The sequence below is a fragment of the Chiloscyllium punctatum genome, chromosome 15, assembly GCF_047496795.1.
Source record: "Chiloscyllium punctatum isolate Juve2018m chromosome 15, sChiPun1.3, whole genome shotgun sequence".
Lineage (NCBI taxonomy): Eukaryota > Metazoa > Chordata > Chondrichthyes > Orectolobiformes > Hemiscylliidae > Chiloscyllium > Chiloscyllium punctatum.
In genome coordinates this window covers 9701709-9727653 of record NC_092753.1, presented here as the reverse complement: position 1 = coordinate 9727653, position 25945 = coordinate 9701709, and the positions used below count along the sequence as shown (strand labels likewise).

The window sequence follows — 25945 nt, the reverse complement described above, 5'->3', positions numbered from 1 at the left end:
AGTGTGTAAAGAGGCCAGAGGCGTACAACTCTCCGAAGAGCAGACCCAGCAACTCCCCACCCCCTCCATCCCTATAACTCTGCATTTACCATGGCTAATGCACCAACCTGCAAATCTTTGGACAGTGGGAGAAAACCAGAACACCCAGTGAAATCCCCAGAGAGAACACGCTAACTCCATACAGACAGTCACTCGAGGCTGGAATCAAACCTGGGTTCCTTGTGCTGTGAGGCAACGGTACTAACCAGAGTTGTCAAGCCGCCTTCTGCCCTGAGAATTAGGTACTTTACAGTAGTTCTTCAAAAACTATTACTAAAGTTCCACGTGAAAAGAATTCTTTGCAAACACTGGGCACATGAATGCTTGTTAAAACATTAAGGTAGACACTCAATTAGTTAAGGAGGTAAAAACAAAGACTGCAGATGCTGGAAACCAGATTCTGGATTAGTGTTGCACGAAGAGCACAGCAGTTCAGGCAGCATCCAAGGAGCAGCGAAATCGACGTTTCGGGCAAAAGCCCTTCATCAGGATTCTTTTGCCCGATTTCGCTGCTCCTTGGATGCTGCCTGAACTGCTGTGCTCTTCCAGCACCACTAATCCAGACTCAATTAGTTAAGACAGAGGGAACAGTAGGTATTCATTTTCACTGGGGAGATATGTCCAGTACTATACATCATGGAATCCTGAGTGTGCAGAAGGAAGCTATTCAGCCCATCCAGTCTACACTGACCCTCTGACAAGCATCCCTCCCAGGCCCCTACTACAACAGGTATCATGTCTAACCCACCTAGTCTGCATACTCCTAGACACTACGGACAATTTAGTATTGCCAATCCACCCAACCTGCACATCTTTGGACTGTGGGAGGAAACCCACGCTGACATGGGGAGAACATGCAAACTCCACTCGAGGTTGGAATCGAACCTGGGTCCCTGGCACTGTAAGACAGCAGTGCTAATTACTGACCCTGGCATGCCGCCCCAGTTAAGTTCTTGTTTGACTACAGTTAATTAACTCATGAAATGGACCTGTTTTCACAACTGAATGCATGCACAATTGATTTACAATGGAGAACAGGTACAATTAAAATCAAGAAAAATACTTACTTCTAATCAATCTTTTCAGACACGTTATGACACACACCTGGAGCAGATGGGACATGAACCCAAAAGGTAGGAACACTACCACTGCCCCCCCCCACCCCAAAAAAGGGGCAGTCACAGAATTCCAGCACATGAAATTCAATGCGGATATCACACACAGAACAAAGATGGGAAATAACATTCCTCACAGAATGATGTTTAACTCGCTAATAGAGGATGCTGGGGTGTTGGGGGCAGGGGGAGGGGAATCAAAGTTTCCAGACATGGCCCCATCCATTTCTCTGTCCTAATGTCCTCTCTCTAACAGCCCCCTACTTGGGGTTTAAATGTCACATTTGTCACATCTACTTTGATCTCCAGGGAAATCATTGTGGATCTATAGATAAAACAAATATACTTTTCTCTTTAACATGCAGCTATCACTTGTCAATTAAAGATGCAATTAGCATGATCTAAATAAAGAAGCCAATTACAAAGATTTCCTCAGTGAAAAGAAAGAAAAGTCTTACTTGAAAACACAAAAACATGACATCAAAATGGAGAGACATAAGCACTCGTAACAGGTTTAAAAGGGAAACTCTCTGATACAGACAGGGAGAATAAAGATTACCAGTTTAAAAGTCCTCAGGGATTTATTGAGGTGTATGATTTTTAACCTGGGGCTACAAATGGTTAAGTGTTTGACTTGGATATTCTGCATTGGCAAAGCTTATAGATATTGTTGAGTTTTCAGAAAATGGTTAGTCCTCAATTTACTTCTGCTGCTTTCCAGGATGGAGAGAAACATGGAGAGAAACAAAGTGAGCAACTCTTCTAGTTCTTGCTTATAAATTCATCTCTTCTTCCTATTGCTCAAAAGCAGCTGCTAAAATACAGCTCCATGTATATTCCCGGGTCTGGCTCCACTGTCTTTCCAAGCTAACTAACCAGTAGACCAACCTTTCATCTCCCAATATGTGAAAATACAGCTGCAATCAAAACAGCAGATTACATTTTCTTGGTGCTAACTTGCTTGCGGGATTCGATGCCTTTAAATAAAAATATTTTTTTTTACAGTTTGGTTTATTCCACATGGGTTTATCATAGTTTGCCTTAATTTGTAATCAGGTGACCAGTGCAGCCATTTTAGTCTCTGTTGCAATTGTGAAAATCTGGAAATCTCTCCCACAGTAAGTTTTTGGGGCCTGTTCATTAGACATACCAGTGGCGTGCCACAAGGATTGATGCTGGGTCCTCTACTTTTTGTCATTTACATAAATGATTTGGATGTGAGCATAAGAGGTATAGTTAGTAAGTTTGCAGATGACACCAAAATTGGAGGTGTAGTGGACAGCGAAGAGGGTTACCTCAGATTACAACAGGATCTGGACCAGATGGGCCAATGGGCTGTGAAGTGGCAGATGGAGTTTAATTCAGATAAGTGCGAGGTGCTGCATTTTGGGAAAGTAAATCTTAGCAGGACTTATACACTTAATGGTAAGGTCCTAGGGAGTGTTGCTGAATAAAGAGACCTTGGAATGCAGGTTCATAGCTCCTCAAAAGTGGAGTCGCAGGTAGATAGGATAGTGAAGGTGGTGTTTGGTATGCTTTCTTTTATTGGTCAGAGTATCGAGTACAGGAGTTGGGAGGTCATGTTGCGGCTGTACAGGACATTGGTTAGGCCACTGTTGGAATATTGCGTGCAATTCTGCATGTCCTTCCTATCGGAAAGATGTTGTGAAACTTGAAAGGGTTCAGAAAAGATTTACAAGGATGTTGCCGGGGTTGGAGGAGTTGAGATTTAGGGAGAGGCTGAACAGGCTGGGGCTGTTTTCCCTGGAGCGTTGGAGGCTGAGGGGTGACCTTATAGAGATTTACAAAATTATGAGGGGCATGGATAGGGTAAATAGGCAAAATCTTTTCCCTGGGGTCGGGAGTCCAGAACTAGAGGGCATAGGTTGAGGGTGAGAGGGGAAAGATATAAAAGAGACCGAAGGGTCAACTTTTTCACGCAGAGGGTGGTATGTGTATAGAATGAGCTGCTAGAGGAAGTGGTTGGGGCTGGTACAATTGCAACATTTAAGAGGCATTTGGATGAGTATATGAATAGGAAGGGTTTGGAGGGATATGGGCCGGGTGCTGGCAGGTGGTACTAGATTGGGTTGGGATATCTGGTTGGCGTGGACGGGTTGGACCATAGGGTCTGTTTCCATGCTGTACACCTCTATGACTCTATGACATTCAAGAGGAGCTGAACTTGGACCTTATGGCTAAAAGGATCAAGAGGTTCTGGAGAAAAATTGGGAATGGGATACTGCAATTGCATGATCAGCCACGATCATATTGAATGGTGGTGCGGGCTCGAAGAGCTGAATGGCCTACTCCAGCTCCTATTTTCTATGCTCCTCTAAATAATATTTGCACTGTAACTGTGCAAAATCTTGGTCAAAACTCCAAGTTACTGGCACATAACCCTTCAACTTGCTTGGATGACTGGCTGCAGGAAATACTGAAGGAAAGAATCTGAAAACTCCCGTCCATGGTCAGAAATCAATAGACAGTAGAATAAAACCTCTGGCAGAAGCATGCATGGTGTAACACGGCAGCAACAATTAGTAGCCAGCTGTTCTGCTCAGCCAGTCAAGAGCATGCGACGACAGTAAAATGGTTTGATGTAGTCTGTCTAGGATAGTTCCCAAGCAGCAGGTGGTGTTCAGTATGCCTTACACTCACCAGTATAAAAGAGAAATGGAACTAGTTGGGCACAGAGACAACAAACATAACGAAGATCAGAGCATGAATACCCCAAATACACTCCCCAAACATCCTAAAATTAATTTACCAATCTAAATTTGATAACATGTCTTGCAATCTTTCATTCTTTTATTTCTCCTGAAATAAACACGTGGCATCAATGTTTTATTTAATGCTGTAGCATAGAAAACACAATGCCAGTTTAGAATCAGTTGAAAGGATAACAGACCCGTATCTAAACGTTTACACTCAAAATGATATGAAATAGGACGTACCTTGCTTTGGAAAATATTGATGGCACAAACTTAATTCTACCTCACGTCAGTGGCATACATATTGCCAAAATAGATGAATAGTTGAATCATGGCAAGCAGTTGATGTAATGAGGTTCGATACCCTAATTTCTGTTTTCAGCATGCAAAGCCACTTACACGTGCACAGAGTAACACTGTACAATAACTGTAATCATGTATTGTGACATCATAGCAACATTTGGAGCAGAAAATGTTCTAGTATAATTTTATAAGATATAGGAGCACAATTAGGCCATTTAGCCCATTGTGTCCACTATGCCATTTCATAATGGCTGATATGCTCCTCAACCCCATTTTCTTGCCTTCAACCCATTGCCAATTAAACATCTGTCTAACCTCTCCTTAAATTTACTCACTGCCCCAGCATCCACCACACTTTGGGGTAGCAAATTCCACAGACTCAAAACCCTTTGGGAGAAGTTGTTTCTCCTCAACTGTTTTAAATTTGCTGCCCCTTATCCTGTCTTTGACCTCTTGTCCTAGAGTGTCCAACAAAAGGAAGCATCTATTTCATGTCTATTTTATCCATACTTTTTATCTTCTTGAATAACTCAATTTGATCTCCCCTCATTCTCCTAAATTCCAGAGGGTATAGCTCTAAACTGTTCAATCTCTCTTCGTATGACAAACCCCTCATCTCTAGAATCAATCTAGTGAACCTCCTCCAATGCCGATTCATCTTTCCTCAAATAATATCTCTATCTTTGATGTGGTGCAATTGCTTTGCATGATTACAATCATGTGAAAGTGCCTTGGGGACATTTTCCACATTCAAGATACTTGTTTTACTATATTGTTGTCTCTTTGAAGACCAATGAAAGACAAAAGGAATCGAGGCATCCATCCACAATTAAATCAGAGCATTTTCATTATGAATGCCCCACTTCCATATTCTTTGTAACTCTGACTTAAGAACAAAAATGAGAGAACTGGAATTGCCCAAGACAAATGGACAGTTCGTCAAGTCTTGTAACCAGGCTGTCCCAGCCAATGGCCAGGGAGACATTTTTTAATTGGCTGTGGATACAGGTAATGTTGGATCTTTGCAAATAAAGCAAAACTGGAGTTGGCCTTGTGCTTAATGGTGATGTCCACCTTTGAGTCAGTAGGAAATCCAGTGGATGCAGTGAGCGAGGGGATGCTGTTACAGAGGAGAAATTTCCCTACTGATCCACATTGGTTGTTAGGGCCAGACGAGGCATATTCATGTTGCAACCTATGAGCTCTTCCACTGCTTTACAGGTTCCCCCTTGAAAGGGAAGTGTGTAAATACAAAAACAGCACAATTATCATAAAGGGAATAGTTGAGATGGCTCATGGCTCAGTGGTGACATGAGGCTTGAATGCAGTTATGTTCCTGATCATTAGAGGAAGTGGTCAAGTCATGTTTTGTGCAATGGGGCCCCAGTAGGTTTAAAAAACACAAACACAGTTGAAGAATTCAATTGAAAATAATTTGCAAAGAACAAGTATTTTGTCTTCCAAACAAAACAAAGTTGCTCAATCCTGCTGGTATAGTGCACCCTGCACAATTTATGATTTGAGAGAACTGATCAGCCACAAATCTCACTCAGGGATACAGAATTTGAAAATTTGCTGTTATTCAGGGAAACGAACCTCCTTAATTCACAGAATAAAAGATCTTCCCTGACAGGAATTTGGGAAACTTCAACCCAGTTTACCCAGAATTCGGCAGAACTTGGCAAAACACCATAAAATGGTTAACCACAAAGATAGACAAGGAAACAGACGGCAAATGCACCAAGACAAGAAAACAATGAATCATGGGCATTAAAACATAGGTCATATCATAACACAACCACTGAGCTTCTGATGAGGTGAATAACTGAAGGGACAGGTTTTCAGAGGAATTTTCTTTTGCCAAAGCATTTTCTAACACACAAACAAACAAGCTTAACACCATGCTTACGATCCTGCAAACTAAAGACATCACATAGGTAGGATTTTCAAGAGCTACACAAACTCTCCCACTTGCTTAGGATCTCAAGCAAAGAAGAACCATCTGAGCATATCTTCTAACTTAACTTGAAATGGGATCACACGACTGCAGAGTAATTGGAAGGCGAGAGGTGTCAATTGCCCTCATCAGCATAATGTCAAAATATGTTAAAATTAGCAGCCACCAAAACAATAAGGATTCTGGAATTTTTAAATTAACACACCTGAGGTGCTTTCCTCAGTCTAGTACACTCTTGAAAGGAACAGTGAACATTATAAAGTAGCATTTTACTCACCAATAATCTGCTCAGTGATGCTGCGTTCAGGTTCTGTCAGGACCACTCATCACCAGGAGTTGCTGCAGCCTTAAACCAAACATAGACAAGAGCTGAATTCAAGTGACCAAGAGAGTGTAACTGTCCCTGACATCGAGGCAGCTTTTGACCATGGGGATTCTAGAGTCAGTGGAAATCGGGAGAAAATTCTGCTGATTGGAATCATATCTGCACTAAGGAAGCTGGTGTGCTTGATGGAGACCAAGCATTTCAGTTGCAGAACATTGCTTCAGAAATTCCTCAAGGCAATAATTCATGCCCACTGTTCAGCAGCTTCATCATTAACTTTCCTTCTTTCTTTAGGTTGGAATTGATGAGATTTTTAAAATATACCCAAACTGATATCAAGGCTTAGACTGCATGGTGGCAGCTGAATAGAAATTGATTGCTGTTGTCAGGTCATATATATGGATGCTAACTCAAGCTTCAAGAATCAGCAAACAGATGATAAAAGGGAAAAAGACTAAAAGATAGCTCCTTGGGTCACACATTGTGCAGCCCCCCAAGATTAGATCAAACCTAAACAAATTCTACAGCCTTGCTCTCTCCCTCTAGATTTCCCTTTAAAGATGCAATCGCCTCTGCCTCAGTTACTCCTCGTTGCTACTGCATTTACTGCTCTAGTAACCTTTGCATAAATAACGGGAGTCTCTGCCTGTACTAAAATTTTACATCAATGACTCTTGGTCACAGGCTTCCGAACCAACGCATTCATGCACCGTGAAGCAATGCAGCAGCAGAACAGCCCAAAGCAATGACAGGGGGTGAAATAAGCACAAACTCAGGGTTAGGAAAAGTCGACTGAATTCTCACTTTTTATGGAAAAATATTAATACACAGGAAAGTTTATATCTTGAAAATTCATATAATTTGCGATTAAAGAGTGGTTCCTACAGTTCCTACATTTACACCAGTGACCCCAACTTACATTTTCATTTGAAAGCCCAGTCGATAGATCAATGCAGCCTGTCACATTGCCCGAGGGCTAGTAACCCTGCTTTAATTTCTCTGCGTTGAGTGAAGGGAGGGTGACATTGGGGAAAAAGAAACATGCTGTATGTTTTTTTTTCTGCACTGCAACTTGCACGTACTCAGCACGTCAGTCACCGTTTTGCCCATTTAACACTGAACCGCGCTGTAAATACGATGATTCATGATTCTAGTCAATACAGAGGGATGCAATGTTATATATATTACGGCCACCAATTCGTTTAGCTTAAAGTGAACTGCCCACTCCCCTCCGATTTCTTTTTTTTTCCGGGAGTCAGTTAACGCACGGGAATGTGGAAGTTAATAAATTCCCCCTCAAGAGCTTTCGAAGTACCTGCAAGTGTTCCTCCCTCTACTGCCAGAGTTAGCGCTGAACGCCAGCTCCCTCCCCTTGTCCTGACGCTGGCCCTTTTTGTATGCAAAATGTTGCCGGTCCATTGCGACAAGAGGTTGCCTCACTCACTGGGTACGAGTACGTCGGGAGAAATCACGAGTGACTTATTGGGCCCATTTTCCTCTCATGAGCTGCATTTCTTTTCGTCAAAAGTTGCCCTCTCGGTTTTATTTTTTTTGTGGGGGGGGGGGAACGCACGGCGTTTAAAAGGTAAATTCAAAAGGTTGATGCTGCTCCCTCCCAGGGGGTACTGCTGGTGTCGGGGGGGACACAATGCAACGCCCTTCCCTTCCCTCCCCAGTGCCCACTCTGTACAGGTGTTGGATCCCAATGGAGCTGCAGGGAGCGCGTGGGGTGGGGGCCCGGCGCGTGGACGGCTCCTGGGAGCGAGGCGGCGGCGGCGGCGGTTGCTACCGGCCGTTGTTGCTAGGGCGGTTGCTTGGGTAGGGAACCTGGCGACGGCGGTGCCGCAGGTGAGCGAGCGTGGCTTCCCCGGAGAAAACGGTTGAACCGGAAGACAAGGTGGCCCCGCGTGCCCCCCACCATCCCCCTCCACGAGGATCAATGCCCCGCCTTCCGTTCGACTCCTCCAATGGACCGAATGGCCTCTCTCTCTCTCTCTCCCCCCCCGACGCCATAACGTTTCTGTGACTGTTGAAGTTTGCACGACCCCGAACCCGGGGACCAGGGCAGTTTGTTCCTGATCAACCTTGTCAGGACCCTCATGCCTGCAGACAGACCTTGAGGCTCAGGGATAAGGACAAGTACCACCCGGGCCCCAAAGTTATTAATCGCCTTTACGCAGCGGATCAGCAAAGAGCTGGCCAGCCTGCCTCTGCAAAGACGTCCTCTACCGCTTTCAGAGCTTTTTCTTTGTTTCCTTCTGTAATAGGGAACGATGGAGCACTGTGGAAAGACGGAAGACAGGATTTGGAGTATGTCAATAGTCTTTTTGTAAACATTGAAACAAAGACAGGCATTTATATAGAATGTCATGTTACTTGCAATGTGGCAGCTCATTTATACGCAGCAAGGTCCACAAACGCCAACGTGACCATCGTCAGATTATTTGCTTTCAGGAGGTGTTGAGGGGTAGATGTTGACCAGGGCACAGGCAAAACATATTTTGCCCTTTACAACAATGTGTTGGTTTCTGCTGCACACACCTGAGAGAGTAAAATGGGTCTCAGTTTCACATGTCATCCAATACCTTTGAGATTGCAGCGTTTCCTTAGTGCCCTGTACTGAAGTTAAATTTTTATTTTATGTTCGAGATTCATAATTTTCTATTTTGCGATGAGTACTTCAACTGTGCCAATGCTGTCCTTATAAGTTTTGTTACTTCAAGTCTAGATATATATTTTTAAAATCACAAAACATGCATGAGATTCAATTCATAATGTAATGTAACATTTGTTTTCTTTGTCTACATTTCCCTTTGGCATTGAGTTTGTTAAAACATCAATCAAGAGTCAAGAGTAACTTTATTGTCATTTCTACCATTTACAACCAATACAGTAAAAGTGAGAATGCGTTCTTCCAGGACCAAGCTGCTACATGGACCACACAAATTACACGAGAGTACAGTCAACCACACCGCCCTGTGGCCCAACATTTCAACTCCCCCTCCCACTCTGCCGAGGACATGGAGGTCCTGGGCCTCCTTCACCGCCGCTCCCTCACCACCAGACGCCTGGAGGAAGATCGCCTCATCTTCCGCCTCGGAACACTTCAACCCCAGGGCATCAATGTGGACTTCAACAGTTTCCTCATTTCCCCTGCCCCCACCTCACCCTAATTCTAAACTTCCAGCTCAGTAACTGTCCCCTTGACTTGTCCGGACTTGTCCTACCTGCCTATCTCCTTTTCCACTTATCCACTCCACCCTGTCCTCCCTGACCTATCACTTTCATCCCCTCCCCCACTCACCGATTGTACTCAATGCTACTTTCTCCCCACCCCCACCCTCCTCTAGTTTATCTCTCCACGCTTCAGGCTCACTGCCTTTATTCCTGATGAAGGGCTTTTACTCGAAACGTCGATTTCGCTGCTCGTTGGATGCTGCCTGAACTGCTGTGCTCTTCCAGCACCACTAATCCAGTATTTGGTTTTCAGCATCTGCAGTCATTGTTTTTACCTTGGCATCTTCTGGTTTCGTGACATCCCCTGCCTGTTTAGAGAAAAGTGGAAATCCCCCCAACCTGCCCCCTTCTGCAACCCCTCGTCTACCAGGATCTCTGAGTCCCTATTTACGAATAGGGTCACTAATTGCTCCTTATCTGCCAATTCCATGGGTGATGTCATGAACCATGTAGGCCCTGGACTGCCAGTAGATGTCTGGGTGCGCAACGGACTTTTAAAGATGGCATCAGTGCCAAGGATACAATATGTTCAGGATATCCTGGCAGTGATGAGTTCTTAAAACAATGATGAAGAATCGGGCTACTATTGGACATGAGGGATACTGTGTGGGGGTGATAGGCAGCTATGAGGTAGTTTGAGATGATTGCACGAGAAAGCCAGCTGGGTATCACAGACAGCAGTCCTTCATGAAACTTAGCGGAAAGACTTCAACCAAAATATGTTATAGTTTGGGCCCTACATCGAAATCCAAAGAGAAAAATAAATAAGGTTACGAGGAAAAGGCAGCAGAGGAGTATTAAATGCAGTGCTCTTACAGAAAACTGAGACAGATGATGAGCTGATTGGCCTGCTGTGCTCTAGCCTACAAGAAGAGTTGTTTTCTTACCATGCCAATAGATATCAATACAGTATTTCATTGGCCTGGCCTTCCACAGGTGGAGTAATTACATAGCTTCCAGTCCTTCATCTGGTGTCTTTACATCCGAATGCAAATAGTGACAGCTAACTGCAACAAACAATACTTAAGTGTTTTTTAATTGTGTTTGCTCATCCTTCAAGTTAAGGCTCAAGTTTAGTTTCCAGGACTTGAGCGCACAATAATTTCAGTGCAGTAGCAAAGTAGTGCTGTCTGATCTGGGGTGACATTTTTCAACTTGCAAAAGGTTCTATGGTGCTCTAAAATATGGCACAGATTTGTCTTGGTCACTATATATCACTCAAAACACTGTCAAAAGATGCTGTAAATATTGGATTGGCTACACTATGGTGTGGTGGTTACTAGGTTTTCAAAAAGGAATGAAAAATGCCATGCTGATTTTGGCGATGGGACAGTCAATCAAGTATGTGTAATATCACTTCTGGGTATTTAAAAATAAAATTAATTTAACATACTCCATATTATGCAAAACTTGACATTTGTTTCAATTAACTTCAGTCAAGCATACAGATTTGAACCAGGTTCAATATGTCTGAACATGCTCAACTTCTTCGCAGACCATTGCCACCAAAAGATGCAATATCTACAAAATCCTGTGAACCCATAAGTAGACCTCCTGGTAAGTAATCTATTTTCGTTGGAATTATGAGACAGGGTCTTGTTGAAGCAATTTAGTATTTAAGATCATTTACTTATTGTTTTGCATTCAAGTATTTCTTTTACCAATGCATCTGTTTGGTCTCAGACGATATTTAAAAATGTTGTGTCATAATGTCAGCAGGGGCTTGATTGATATTAGTGTTGCTTCTGAATCAGCAGGTTGTGCTTTCAAGGCTCACTCGAGAGGAATGAGCACAACACTTCCAGCTGTGATCTAGTGCATGACGAAAGGAGATTTGCTGGCGACATTCCTGACTTTTGGATGAAATATTAAATCATGGTCCTTTCAAGTCAATATAAAAAATATTCTGACAATACTTGAAAGAAGGGCAAGGAATCTATTCTCAATGTCTTGGTCAATATTACAATCCTTGTATGGAGCTTATTAAAAACCTGTATTGAACTCTGTTGTGTTGGAAGCTTATTTTAAAATTGGAGTGTACAATTTGAATTATTTGTTTTCTAAAAACGTGGAAACAGAGTTCCTAAAGTTAATAAAGGTGGACTTTCAAATTGCAGCTTTATTCTGGTTCAAAGTATATTTGAGAACTTAGTGTGAGACACATTAACACAAGCTATTTATACTTTAGATTTTTACTGCTTTCAAACCATTAAAAACCACTAGATACTCAGTACAAGTAGGAGTCCTTATCAACATAGTATCCATTGGGATTCTGAAGTCTATTGTGGTTCAACGTGCACCCCTCCAAATCAAGTTAGCTTACTCACAGTGCAATGGTCTTTTTATCTCAAGCGTGATCTGTATTTGGCCATTGAATCACTTAAGTTTCCTTTGAGCCCAAAGTCATGGATTCAGTGCGTAACACTCCTTCTTGCTAAGGTCTGAACGCTAACCCTTTGTCCCCAAACCATAAATTTTGCACCCACCACTTTGAATAGTCTTTTGGTGGTCTGCCCTAATGTCTCCTTACCTGCACTGGTGTTGAGTTTTGGTTTGATTGAAGCTCCTATGAAGCACAGGAAATGTTTCTACGAATTTGCCAGTGTCGAAATGTTTGCCACACTGTGTAGTTTGTGTTTATCAACAATGTAGATATCTCGTGTGACAGTACTTTAGCCAGTCATCAGAAAGATTACTTTATAGTGGTGTAATAATTGTTCTTGAATTTTAAGAACATGCTTTCAGCCTGTTAAAATATATGTTGTAGATAAAATTTCTACGAAAAATGCAACAGCTCCCAAGGGTGAACACAAGAAGGAAAACGCAAAAGAATTAGACTCTGCCAATCAACCCTGCACTTCCTGTACTCCAAATAGATTTCTTTCCTGGGATGTTGCTGTACATGGACAGGATGACTTGAATTTTGCAGAGGATGATCTTTGGTACGATTTGAATGATTTTCTTCAGGAACCCAGTGTGAGAGTTCCACTTTTGCAGAGTAAAGGCGTAGTCTTATCTCGTCACAACTATGAAAAAATTGTGAGGCTTCTTGCTGCTGAATTATGGAATCAGAACCAGGAAAAAGTGAACATTGTAGAATTGCCTTTTGATGATATTCCACCTGTGTCAAGACGAATACCTGAGAGGCAACGCACTATTGGTATGATATTTTGACATTTTAGAAAATTACAGCTAAAGTTATAGGAATGCCTTTCTTGCAAACAAAGAGTTGATTCTAATCACAAAGGAAATGGCGCTTTAAGGAATTGTAAAAGTAGATTTTCCTGATTAGCTGATGAAAAATATATTTGGAAGTGGGGGAATGTAAAGTATCCTTGTGCTGCAGAAGTGAATTTGCAGGGAGAGGTTACAATTTTGTCAGATTCCTACTTCTCAGCATCAAACAACGATCCATCCTGGAAATGCACATGTGCAGAGATGAACTAAAAATAGAAATATTCTAACCTGCTGTGTACTCTGCAGTGAAATAGTGCAACAAAACATTCTTAAAGATTCATGCTTGAATTGTGGCTGCTAATTGCAGGTACCCCAAGAGAAAATAGGCAACTAAATTGGGGAAAGGTGCCAATTTTTTAAGACCCCTCCCCCAACACTGGCATCTTCACAAATGGTAAAGTCTGATGAACTCCAGGTATTGGGCCTTGAGTTATTCATTATACTTTTGATACATTATATGTAATTATTCATTATACAATTGTCAGCAGAACAGGTGAAGGCTGAAGAGATAAATATTGCAAATATGGCCAGCCTGCAATGCAGTGGCTCTCAGGAAAGTGGCAGCTTTGGACTTATCATCTGATGTTGGGGGTGGGAAGGCTGCATTACACGTTAGGGAGATCCTGGAGCTTTGGGATTCTGGGATTGGAAATGGAGATGCTGATCGTGGTAAATATATAATTTTTTTTAAAATGTACCCAATATTCAGCTTTGCTTTTCCTCATTGAGCAGATTGCCTTGGTTCAAATCTATTTTACTAATCAACCTGTTAGGAGATGTTATTACACACCTCTGGAACAGATGGGACTTAAACCTGGTCCAGGAGGTAGAGATACTATCACGGCACCATAAGAGGGCCTTTGCCTTGGTTCACACTAATGCAGGAGAAACAGGTTTTTGTTTAATTGACTTATGGGGTGAGACCCTAACTCGTGAGGCCAGTATTCCTCACCTATTCACTCATTGTCCTTGAGAAAATAGTGATGATCTGCCTTCTTGAATATGACTGAGTGGCTTGCTGAGCCTTTTCTGAGTGCAGTTAAGAGTCAACCACATTGCTGTGGGTCTAGCGTTACACATTGCCTGGACCAGCCGAGGACAGCAGATTTCTTTCCCAAAGGACATTATATTTTAAAGAATCTGATAGATTTTACCTGCTGTTATGGGACCCAGCGATACTGTTTAACATATCTAAAGCAAGCATAATTTGACTTCTTTTTCTGATTAGGCTCTAACATACTGCCTGCCCTGTAGGGAATGACTGACTGCCATCTGTGGATTTGACATCCAATTCAAATCAAAGGACTTGAAAGCCTATATCATGACAAATGATTATAGACTATCAGAGCTGATATTTTTCGGGTTTGGGTCCATAGCAGAAATTCCCACTAAATCAGGAGCAAAACAATATTCAATTGCTATATTGCCTCAGAGAGACTGTAAAAATGATTGGTACAGGAATTTGCAGTTGAAATGCTTAACAAAGTCGCACCTGGTTTTGTAATGTGGGATGCAATTTTTGCTAATGGGCTTTTGGGAAAAGAAACATTCCTTTTTTTGTTAGAATAACAGTACCTCAGAGAATAACAGTCCCAGAGATATTAAGAGTTCCATGTTGGGTCTAGCATAAATGACTATGATTTGTTTAAGTATCGCTGTTTTGTAGGCTAATATTAATTCACTTTCCCATACGATAAACTTTTACTGCCAGGGATAAGTTTAACACATGGAGCCCATTTTATCTCCAAAGTGCTTAAACAACAGTGAACATAGTAATTCTTATTAAATCTTCCCATTTTATCCAGGCTGTTGTGCAGGGGTAGTACTTCTACTCTAGGCTAGGAGACCCAGGTTTCTAGATTGCTCCAGAGTGTGTAATAATATTGTTGGATAGGTTGATTAGAAAGTATCTACACAGGTACTGGAGAGTGCAGCTGAATTTTACTAATGTAATAAATGTGGAAGGTGGACTGAAAAAAAACTTTGTCAATAGACTTTGCATCAAATTGGATTAGATTCCCTCCAGTATGGAAACAGGCCCTTCAGCCCAACAAGTCCACACCGACTCTCTGAAGAGTAACCCACCCAGACCCATTCCCTCTAACTAATGCACCTAACATTATGGGCAGTTTAGCATAGCCAATTCACCTAGCCTGCACATCTTTGGATTGTTGGAGGAAACCAGAGGAAACCCACGCAGACACAGGGAGAATGTGCAAACTCCACACAGACAGTCGCCCGAGGCAGGAATTGAACCCAGGAACCTGGCGCTGTGAGGCAGCAATGCTAACTGCTGAGCCACCGTGCTGCCCTTTAATCCCTGATGTAACTTAACATAATATGAATGGAATACAGATGTCACTGTGAAAACTGTCAATATCCCATGTTCCTCGATTACGAAAAATTCTTGAGGTGCCATCTTGCTCTTGATGTAAATTTAGGCCAGTTTTTCCAAGTCGAGTTAAGCCACAGTTAGCCATTCCATGTTCCTGTTGCTAGGCATGACTCAGCTGCTGTATCTGGGGGGGTGAATTCTTTTCCCTTTAAGTCTGTTGGCTAGTGGGAATGGGATTGGGCTAACGGAGCAGGCAAGTAAGATCACCGTGAAAGTCGAACATCTCCTCTGATCTAAGGCACATATCTACCCCAGCCAAAATACGGTACAGAGAGAAGCAAACATTATCTGGTCACAGAGGTGTCACTAGGAAGCTAACAGCAATGTGAAATGCCTGGGATTATTTGTGACCGCTCCACCTTTGTTTTCTGATGGAAGTGGCACTTTAAACATAAAAATTTGCCACTCATGTCTCAAGAATGAAGTTTCAAAAACTGTACTTGTCACTGTACTATGCTGATCCACACAGAGCTTCTGTACATTACTTTGTCAATATCAGAAGAAGATCTACCACCATCTTCTCAGGGTGAAAATAAAGTTGGGAAACAAATGCTGACCTTCCCACTGATCCCCTCATACTAACCATGAAATATAACAAATTTACCAGAACAAATAGTTTCACCAGTGAACTTCCACATTTGTGAGTCAACTATTTACATTAGCTTGTACTAATGATTTCAAACTTTATCATTACAGAAATGATTGCTGCTGCTCGACACCTAGAAAATAGCTTAAGACGTGGTATTGGGCCAGAATTGCCTGGCTATCCAGGTAATAAAAATATTGAAAAAATGGTGAGAATAAATCACCAATGGAATATAAAAACCACACAAATAAAGCTTCAGTCTGGTATTACAGAACATTTAATACAAAAGTAAATCAACAAATACTACAAACGTAATGTTTAAATGTAGGAATTTCATGTGACAATCCATTATAAATGCATGTTGGTTAACATTCCTATTTAAGATGTCTTACTGCACAATTAATTAATTAAATAATTTGAAGAAGGTGTATGAATAAAGTTATCTTCTGTCTTCATTGCCAATTGTGATTTCTCAAGATCCATTACTTACTAAACCATAAAAATTTTGCAATTTATTACAGACACTTTCACCATCTTTGGTAAATTTTGACACAAGAGATCCAATGGTGTATTCAGTGATATAAATATAAAATCAGCTGTTGAATGCTAATATGTATCTGGAGATTTGAATTTAACATGAAGGGATGAAAGTTGAATGTAACAGCCTCAGTATCCTATCTATTTAAGATTTTTTGAGCAGTCCTGATTTTAATTACTTTGCTTTTGGTGGCCATGTTTCAGCTTCCTCAGCCTTCAGGTTGTAATACCCATCGTACACCTAGCTGCTTCTCTACCTCTTTTCCTCCTTTAGGACCATGCTTAAAGCCTACTTTGCAATCAACATTTGGTCATCTACCCTAATATCTCCTACCATGGCTTGGTGTCAAATTTTAGTTTCTCATGTGAAGCGGCTGATGAAATTTTATTTTACATTAGTGGCTTGATATTAATGCAATTGATATAATTGTTTTTGTTGTCATCTTCAGTCACCTTCACTAAACACAGTTCAGCATTTATAGGATTGATACTTAGAGTCATAGAGCCATACAGGAAGGAAACAGACTCTTCAGTCCAACCAGTCCATGCCAACCATAGTCCCAAACTAAACTAGTCTCAGCCTGCCTGCATTTGGCCCGTATCCCCTCAAACATTTCTTATTCATATACTTATCTAAATGTCTTTTAAACATTGTAACTCTACCCGCATCCAGCGCATCCTCTGGAGGTTCATTCCACACACGAATCACTCTGTGTCTTTTCTGACTTCAGTTGTAGGTCCAAATACTGAAGGAGGTAAAGAAATTTTTGAATCTTCAGACAATGTATCCCTAGATTCGGAGGAAGAACCAGAAGGAAACGTAAACCCCTATGATCTTCTTGTTCTAAGAACCATAACAGTTGGAAATGATTCTTTAAACCTCAGGGTAAGTCAATGAATGATCTTCTTACTTAAAATTTAGTCATTTTATTAGTCTGACGTAGTCATGCAATGCACCATTACAGTCTTTGGGTACATCCTGTCTCACCAGCAGGACACACTCACCTGACCAATTGAGAAGGAGCCTCCCTGGGGGTCATCAACAGTGTCTCCAGACTGCATAAAATCTCATGGCATCAGGTTAATCGTGAGCAAGGAAACATCCTGCCAAATACCACCACACACACCCTCTACCCTTGGCTCCATGTTGAATACCACTTGGACGAAGGTTATGAGGGTGGCAAGGACACAGAATGTACTGTGGCTGCAGGACTTCAATGTCTGTCATCAAAAGTGACTTTGTAGTATCACTGTTGACTGTGCTGGGTGAGTCCTAAAGAACATAGCTGCTTGACTGGGTCTGCACATGTTGTAAAGGAACTAACAAGAAAATTATTTTGTTTTAAATTCATGTATAGTATATGTCACTATAAGCCAGCATTTATTGTCAATCCTTAATTGCCCAAAGGGCAGTTTATAGTCACACTACTATAGGTCTGGAGACACTTGTAGACCACATCACATAAGGGTGGCAGAATTCCTTTCCTAAAGGAGGGACGGACATTAGCGAACCAGGTGGGTTTTTACAACATTTGACAGTCGTTACATGGTCACTGTTAGACGAGCTTATTAAATATAAATCTATATTTAAATGTCATCGCCTACCATGGGGGATTCAAGCTCAAGTCCTTGAAATATTAGTCAACAACTTTGGATTACTCATCTAATGATATGGCCACAACACTAACCCTCCATACTTGACCTTGCCCTCACCAGTCTACTTGATGCACAGTTTTTGTGGGGACAAAGTTCAATCTTTACATTTAGGATACTCTCCATTATGCTGTGTGATACTAACCACCATCCACCCCCACCACCACCTCCTCCTCCTCTTCACCCCCCCCCCCCCCCCCCCCCACCCTCCATGCTTCTGATCACCAGCAAATAAATCACGCACAATCTGCAATCTCACGGCCTAGTGTATCAACATTCTGCCATTAACATCAGGCCAAGCCACCAACTCTAGTTCAATGAAGCGTGCAGGAAAGCAAGCCAAGATCAGCACTGAGCATTCTTCAAAATGAGCAGTCAAGCTTGGGAAGCTCCAACATGGGACTACTTGCATGCCAAACAGCAGAAGTAACATGGAATAGACAGGGCAAAGTGATTATGCAACCAAGGGATTTACTTTATTTACCTCCACGTTTCTAGATGACAGTTGATCTGACAAATTTATTCATTCACATTACACCCTAACTTATGTTTAGTTTGCATTTGTTTTTACTTTAGAAATAAATCCTCTTTTTCCTCTCTTTAGGGGCTCACAAATAGTTTTTCCTAATCTCTTTAAAAGCAAATCAAATACCAAATCACCATGACACACAACAGGTTGAGTTCATAGCCTTTATTATTTCTTTCTACATAATTTTATTGTAGTTGAAACTCAGTTGCTTTCACATCCCTTGACAGTTAATGTTTCATTGAGTTTCATATGCATCCAAACTATTTTACAAATTTCCAGTTTTTCTTTGTTGTTGCAATTGTACAAATTTGTGGGTACTACTTGGGCATAATTATCTACATTGAAAAATGTGAATATCAGTGCAGTCTTTCTTCATGTCGTCATTATTTTGTTCCCTGTGTCCTTGACGAACATTGGAGGTGCAGCCAATGCATCAATGCCCTTTATAAACAATTTTAATAATTATCAAAGTCTATCAAAGCATCTAAATATTTTTGAAACATTTAGCATTTCTATAATTTCAAGATAATGTAGTTTTAATTCCCAATGAATTAATGACAAAAGGTAGAGGTATTTTTCAAGTTTTGTAGAATATGATTATCATCATGTTTAATATCATCACTATATTATAGGGTCATTTTCTTCGCCAACTTCCTGATCTGACTGCACTTGTTTCCATATTAAAGTATCTGAACCTGTCTTTCAACACTTTACAGGATATTCCTGCTGAGGTGAGAGCAACTTACTAAAATTGCATTTGTATTATTGCTTTACTCAGATAACTTATGTGATCATGTCTAAACTATAGCATTCCTATAATGAAACCTCTTCTAGCCAACTGCCATAACTGAATTAATGATTGGCATCTAGTCACCAAGAATGCTGGAGAACAATGCTGTAGAGCATATTGTGACATACCCCTAATTACATAATCAATGGATTAGTTTGAGAGTTTTGAGAAGATTTGTATCTCAGGTTGAGGTTCTGGATGTAGGTTTGCTCACTGAGCTGGAAGGTTCATTTCCAGATGTTTCGTCACCCTACTAGGTAACATCTTCAGTGGGCCTCAGGCGAAGCACTGCTGAAAATTCCTGCTTTCTGTTTATATGCTTGGGTTTCTGTGGGTAGTTGAAGTTACTGTACTTGAAGTTAACTGCTACAAAAAATATTTAGAAGTGAAATAATTACACAGAGGCCAGTATCCCATCACCAGTGCACCCTTTGTTTACATGTGCATAGTGCACTCACTGTGACCAGCCAGCTTGGAGTCAGTCCTTGAAGTCAGGGGACTCACTGTATATATCTGTCAGCCAAGGCTCCTTGATTGGTCCAGGTTAACAACCCCAATCAAGGATCTCATAATCAATAAGATCCATCTGGTTCCAATCACAACAGTAAGGTAAGAAATTAATTAGTTTCACATTATAAATTCCACAATTTCATTGGCATCACAATGGGTGATTTCAAATTCGTTGGTTAGATTTGAATGCTTTCATCTGAGAACAAATGTATATTTTTCCATTTGCATATAGATGAAATCGACTTTCTGATATCTAATTATTTTTGAATAGATTTATTTTTGGTGGCATATGAGCAATGTTGGGGAATTACATAATTGAAGTGAAAATTGTTTAGAAAACAAAATATTTGGCCATAGAATGCTTGTATTCTTGTATACTTTTTTATTGTTTGATCTCTCTATATCACTTTATATTTAATTTCTCTTGTTTCAATTTGGCTACTCATGCTAGTTCGTCCCAACATTTGAATTTTTAAGCTTTCTTTTATAAGCCAATTATAAACCAGTCAGAAATGTAATTATGTTATTAACAACTGTTATACAGCACTTTAAAAACCATTTAAGTGAATGAATATGTTTTCATTTAATTGTTCTTTTCCCTTCAGATTTATAGATTCTCCCACCTCGAAGTGCTGAATTTACGAGACAACCCTATAGAGGAGATTTCTTCTGATATTGCAAAACTAGCAAACCTGAGAATCTTTAATATTTCCTTCTGCCAGATTTCAACCCTGCCTGCTGGGTAATGTGTTCCAAATGTCTTCTACAGCCTAATAGCAATTTTTAGAATAAGCCTTGACACATATTGTGAAAAGAAAGTTCTGAACTTGTTTGCGACCATAAAATGATGTGAGCTGTAAGATTATATTGGGAATCTGTGTGCTCCTGAATATTTTATCTCCACAATTCAGCAAACAACTTCCTGTAAAAACCGAATTAACTGAGGATGCTGTATATCAGAAACAGTTCTGTGGAAGGGTCACACAACCTGAAAGGTTAACTGTGATTTCTTTCCTCTGAGCTTTTCCAGCAATTTCTGATTTTGTAAACAACTTCCTGTCCCCCAGATTGCTTTTTAATTAGTCTAAAAGTCTCCTCTTCCAATTACTTACCAGTGGTTACTTAGCAGTACAGAATTTCAGTGCTGTTGGAGTATCAAAACTTTTCATTTTGCACTCACCAGGATAATTCTGAAGAATGTACCATTATAAATAGAAAACAACATCTGTATGGTATGAATGAACAGTGCTGATTGAAATTTTCATCACTATTTAAAATTATATTTTATTCTTCTTACATTCTCCCCCAAATATTTCTGTTTCTATTATTTACGCTATTATTAACAAAATTGTTTCATAATTTATTAAAAATATACTTTTCTATCTTACTTTTCACATTCAGTATGTCGCTCTTGCCCGTGTTTCAGGCATTGTGCCATACCAGCAAGCTCTTAATAACCATTGAATTTCTCAAGGAGATGCTCATTGCTGTAACTGGGATTTGACTGATTTGGATACAATGAGGTAGATTAGTCAGGAGTGCATTGGGCATTATCTGCAAACCAAACACCCCTCTCTGAAAAATGTGTCAGCACTGCACTAACCAGAAACCTGGCTGTCCCGTAGTGATAATATATGGATATAAAAAGAGTAGTTTTAATTGGATTAAAATGAGACTTCTGCCCCCATTTGAGAGGAGGTCCTGTCCTATAGAGCTGATTGGCAAGCTATTTTGCAGTTGTAGTTTCATTTCTAAATTCCTAATATTTTGACTTCTATTTGCATTCTTTACATTAGTTTAAAACAGAAGTTTGATTCCCTCATGGGATTTCCATCCCTACCATGCTTAAATTACTTATGTCATATCATGTAGTAAGTGTCTGTCTGAGAGTAAATTTATTTTGCTTTATTCCACACTGGCACATACGTATCATAGCATCACTGATTCCAAAGCAATCTCACAGTTGTATAATTAAAATTGGAGGAGCTGATGCAAAAGATGTCATTTCCTGTTGTACTGTCTCTGCTTTAAATACTTTCCATAATACTGTCCTTTGCTAAGTATGATAACCCCTCATTCCACTGGCACCATAGTAACCATGAAACAAGTCAAAATCATATTATCATTAATAAGAGATGAGATTTAATCATAATTTAAGATACAAATGTTACTTGCAACTTGAGTTAGTCATCTAAAACAAAAGCTTTCTTGGAATCTTTAGCTTTTACCAGTCAGAATCTTACTTTCTCACTCTTGTCTTATCATTGTTCTTGATTAATCTTTCTTTAGCCTTTTAATATGGTGATATGTTCAAATTGTCTTAATTGCTGATCATTTCACCCTCTAACTTTAAAACTATATCATACATGCACTTAAAGCTCTACAATTCTCCCTTCATCTGGATCCATCTTGACGATGAGCCTTACTACTCCTATTCCTTTCATCAAATCCAAATTGGCGGCATGGTGGCTCAGTGGTTAGCACTGATGCCTCACAGTGCTAGGGACCCAGGTTCAATTCCAACCTCTGGCGACTGTGTGGAGTTTGCACATTCTCCCTGTGTCTGTGTGGGTCTCCTCCGGATGCTCCAGTTTTCTCCCACAATCCAAAGATGTGCAGGTTAGGTAATTTGGCCATGCTAAATTGCCCGTAGTGTTCAGAGGTGTGTAGGTTAGGTGCACTGGTCAGGGATACATATAGGATAATAGGGTAGGGGAATGGGTCTGGGTGGGTCACTCTTCAGTGCTTCACTGTGGACTTGTTGAGCTGCAGGTCCTGTAGGAATTCTATGATTCAAATTCTCCTTTTTTCTCAAATTTTGCTGACTTTAGCAGGTATCAACATGTTTAATTCTATCCTAATTGTTTTAAGACCTGTTTCTCTGAGATGCTTTGATGATTTTACTGGCCACATTAACTGCTTCGTGCCAAGCTGTTTGTCAAGTCAATGCAAAGGTTTAAACCCATTCTTCAGTGCAGTATTTCATATCCTTTGAGGAAGTCTGATTTTAACTGGTTGCCAGCATTTTCTTGCACACTAAACAAGCTATCCCAATATTATGCTACTCCTTATTAATTCTCATGTGATCCTAACAAAAGCACTGAGAACATTTTATTCATTCTTCCATGTTTGATCCTGGATGATGGCCTGAAACTGTCAACTTCAGTTCCCTTAAAAGCAATCAAGGACTTAAATATCACCGAGAAAGCTACCAATTTACTATTGCTATCTAAGGTTCCCTTTCACTGAATGCGTGTTAACACTAAATTGCCATTCTATTGAATTATACAAAGACATCTTGTTCCAATTCCCATGTGCTGCTGTGGTTTTCCTATCTCTTATCTTCTAGCCTCAATCACTTCTTCTCATTAACTTTTACATGGCCCAATAGTTTCCATCCCATCTCTATCATGAGCCCTGGAAAAATTTTATAGTCTAATAAAATATTATCATAACATATTTAAAATAGAAATAAAACTTCTGATTGATTCCAGGCAATGACAAATATTTGAATTTGTTCTTTATCTTAGATGACATTTTCTTTCAAAAGTTACTTGATAAATAACTCTGGATTTTTTATTTCGCATTTCAAATTTCACTATATACAAAATAGCATAGCTGGCTAACATGTTTTTTTAATAATATTTCATTTATTTCTTTACAAACGGGAATATTCTTTCTTTTGTATTAAAGCCACGGAGACTACGTATATACAGTTTTGTTATTTTCCCTGAATCCCTTTAGATTTCAGGAAAGCATTTCCTTTAAATGTTTTGTTTTAATCTTAATTTAATCCATTATTATCATTAATTTTAATCAGACTTAATGTTTTTGAAATGCCTGATACTCAGTATTTAGTGTTTTTATAGCAGTTCTCATATTCCCAAGTACATTGTTAACAAATGGTTTGATGGGTTTTGGATGATTCATTTTCAAAATTTAGGAACAAAGTAGAGATTCATGTTTGAATTGAATTAAATTTATTGTCACGCTTACCGAGGCACAGTGAAAAGCTTTGTCTTGCAGCAATATAGGCAGATCACAGAGTTAAGTAGCATAGATAAGTAAATAATGGGTAAACAGCAGCAAAACCAAAAGCACCGGTTCAGGCGAATGTTAAGAGTTTTTGAGTCCATTCGGTATTCTAACAGTAGGGTAGGAACTGATTTGAAACCAGCTGGTGCATGTGTTCAGGCTTTTGTACTTTCTCCCCGATGGTAGAGATTGTCGAAAAACATTGCCAGAGTGGGATGGATCTTTCAGAATGCTGGTGGCCTTTCCTTGACAGCGGGCCTGGTATATGGATTCAATAGATGATGAGGTTAGCCTTTGTGATTGTCCGGGCCGAGTTCACCACTCTCTTTCACCATCTCCGATCTTGAATGGTACAGTTGCCACACCAGGTAGTGATACATCCAGACAAAATGCTCTCGATGGCACACCTATAAAAGTTGGCACGGTTAATCACCGTCATGCCAAATTTCCTCAGCTGCCTGAGGAAGAAGAAACATTGTTGGGCCTTTGTAACCAGTGCGTCCACATTAAGAGTCCAAGAAAGCTTGTTGTAGATGACCACTCCCAGGAGCTTGACACTCTCCATTCATTCCACTTCTGTGCTGTCAGCGTGTGGGGGGGCATGAGTAACATCCCGCCGAAAGTCAATAATGAGTTCCTTGGCTTTGCTGTTATTCAGAGCTAGGTTGTTCTCAGTGCACGATTTTTCCAGGTGTTCCACCTCCCATTTGTAGTCTGTTTTGTTGCCATCTGAGATTCGACTGACTATGGTGGTGTCATCAGCAAACTTGTAAATGGCATTAGTCTGATATTTGGTGGCACAGTCATGGGCATACAGTGAGTACAGTAGGGGGCTGAGTATGCAACCCTGAGGGGCTCCAGTGTTGAGTGTTAGTGAGGATGTAATATTGTCCCCAGTTTTCACTGACTGTGGCCTGTGCATCAGGAAACTGAGGATCCAATTGCAGAGGGTGGGGCTTCGTCCAAGATCACTAAGTTTAGTAATCAGTCTCAAGGGGATAATAGTGTTGAAGGCTGAACTGTAGTCAATGAGTAGGATTCTTACATAGCTGTTCTTGGTGTCAAGATGTTCTGGGAAGGAGTGAAGGGCAAGTGATATGGCATCTGACGTGGATCTGTTGGTCCGATAGCCAAATTGAAGTAGGTCAAAAGTTGGAGGGAGGCTGGAGTTGATTAATGCCATGACCAGCTTTTCAAAGCACTTCATAACCACCGAAGTTAGGGCCACTGGACGGTAGTCATTGAGACAGGCTGCATGAGCCGCCTAAGGCACAGGGATGATGTTGGCCTTCTTGAAACGGGCAGGGACAGTGGCCTGCTGCAGAGAGAGGTTAAAGATGTCCGAGAAGATCCCTCTGCCAGTTGATCTGTGCATGCTCTGAGTGGCCTGGTACTCCATCTGGTCCCATCGCTTTCCTTGGATACACCCAAAGGAAAACTGATCTGACCTCTGATGCAGTGACTGATAGATTACATTCGTCAGGACTTGCCGGAATAGGTGTTACCTCTCCACTGAAATTCTGCTCAAAGCGAGCATAGAAGGCATTGAGACGATCTGGGAGGGATGTGTCATCGTCTGCTATCTTGCACTGTCTCTTTTTAGAACCTGTGATGTCATTCAGTCCTTGCCATAGTCGCCGGGTGTCTGTTTGGGTCTCTAGTGTGGATCAGTATTGGTCCTTGGCTGGCCTAATGGCTCTGTGAAGGTCATACTTGGATTCCTTATTTGAGTGGGTCTCCTGATTTGAAGGCCTCACACCTGGTCTTTAGCAGGTTCTGTATGTCCTGATTCATCCAGGGTTTCCTTTTGGGGAACACCCGGATTGACTTCCTCGGTATGTAGCCCTCCACATGCTTGCTGATAACATCTGTGATGGAAGTGGCGTACTTGTCCAAGGTACCTGAGGACTGTTTGAACGTGGTCCAATCAGCTGATTCCAGACAGCACCGGAGTTGATCCTTTGCCTCCTCCGACCAGCACTG

At 40.8% G+C, this 25945-nt stretch overlaps 2 protein-coding genes across 11 annotated transcripts in view; one reads left to right on the top strand and one right to left on the bottom strand.

The window, feature by feature from the left end:
* Positions 1-7907, bottom strand: part of lcp1 (lymphocyte cytosolic protein 1 (L-plastin)) — a 78280-nt gene extending 70373 nt beyond the window's left edge. Inside the window, exons 1-3 of one of the 2 annotated variants that reach the window (XM_072584590.1) lie at positions 7769-7866; positions 7373-7452; positions 6406-6474 (exon numbers count right to left, since the gene is read on the bottom strand). The gene's annotated coding sequence lies outside the window, so the exon portion shown is untranslated. Of the gene's footprint in view, positions 1-6405; positions 6475-7372; positions 7453-7768 lie in introns of both variants that reach the window. The other variant, XM_072584589.1, reaches the window with a different exon arrangement.
* The window catches only part of LOC140486035 (leucine-rich repeat-containing protein 63), a 35370-nt gene continuing 17214 nt past the window's right edge, over positions 7790-25945 (top strand). For 3 of the 9 annotated variants that reach the window (XM_072584594.1, XM_072584603.1, XM_072584604.1), the window contains exons 1-8: positions 7790-7900; positions 8721-8763; positions 11127-11247; positions 12458-12850; positions 16019-16093; positions 17177-17331; positions 19260-19358; positions 20533-20669. In XM_072584594.1, the coding sequence (XP_072440695.1) occupies positions 11157-11247; positions 12458-12850; positions 16019-16093; positions 17177-17331; positions 19260-19358; positions 20533-20669 (950 nt within the window). In that variant the 5' untranslated portion in view covers positions 7790-7900; positions 8721-8763; positions 11127-11156. The other 6 variants (XM_072584595.1, XM_072584597.1, XM_072584601.1 and 3 more) reach the window with 6 other exon arrangements.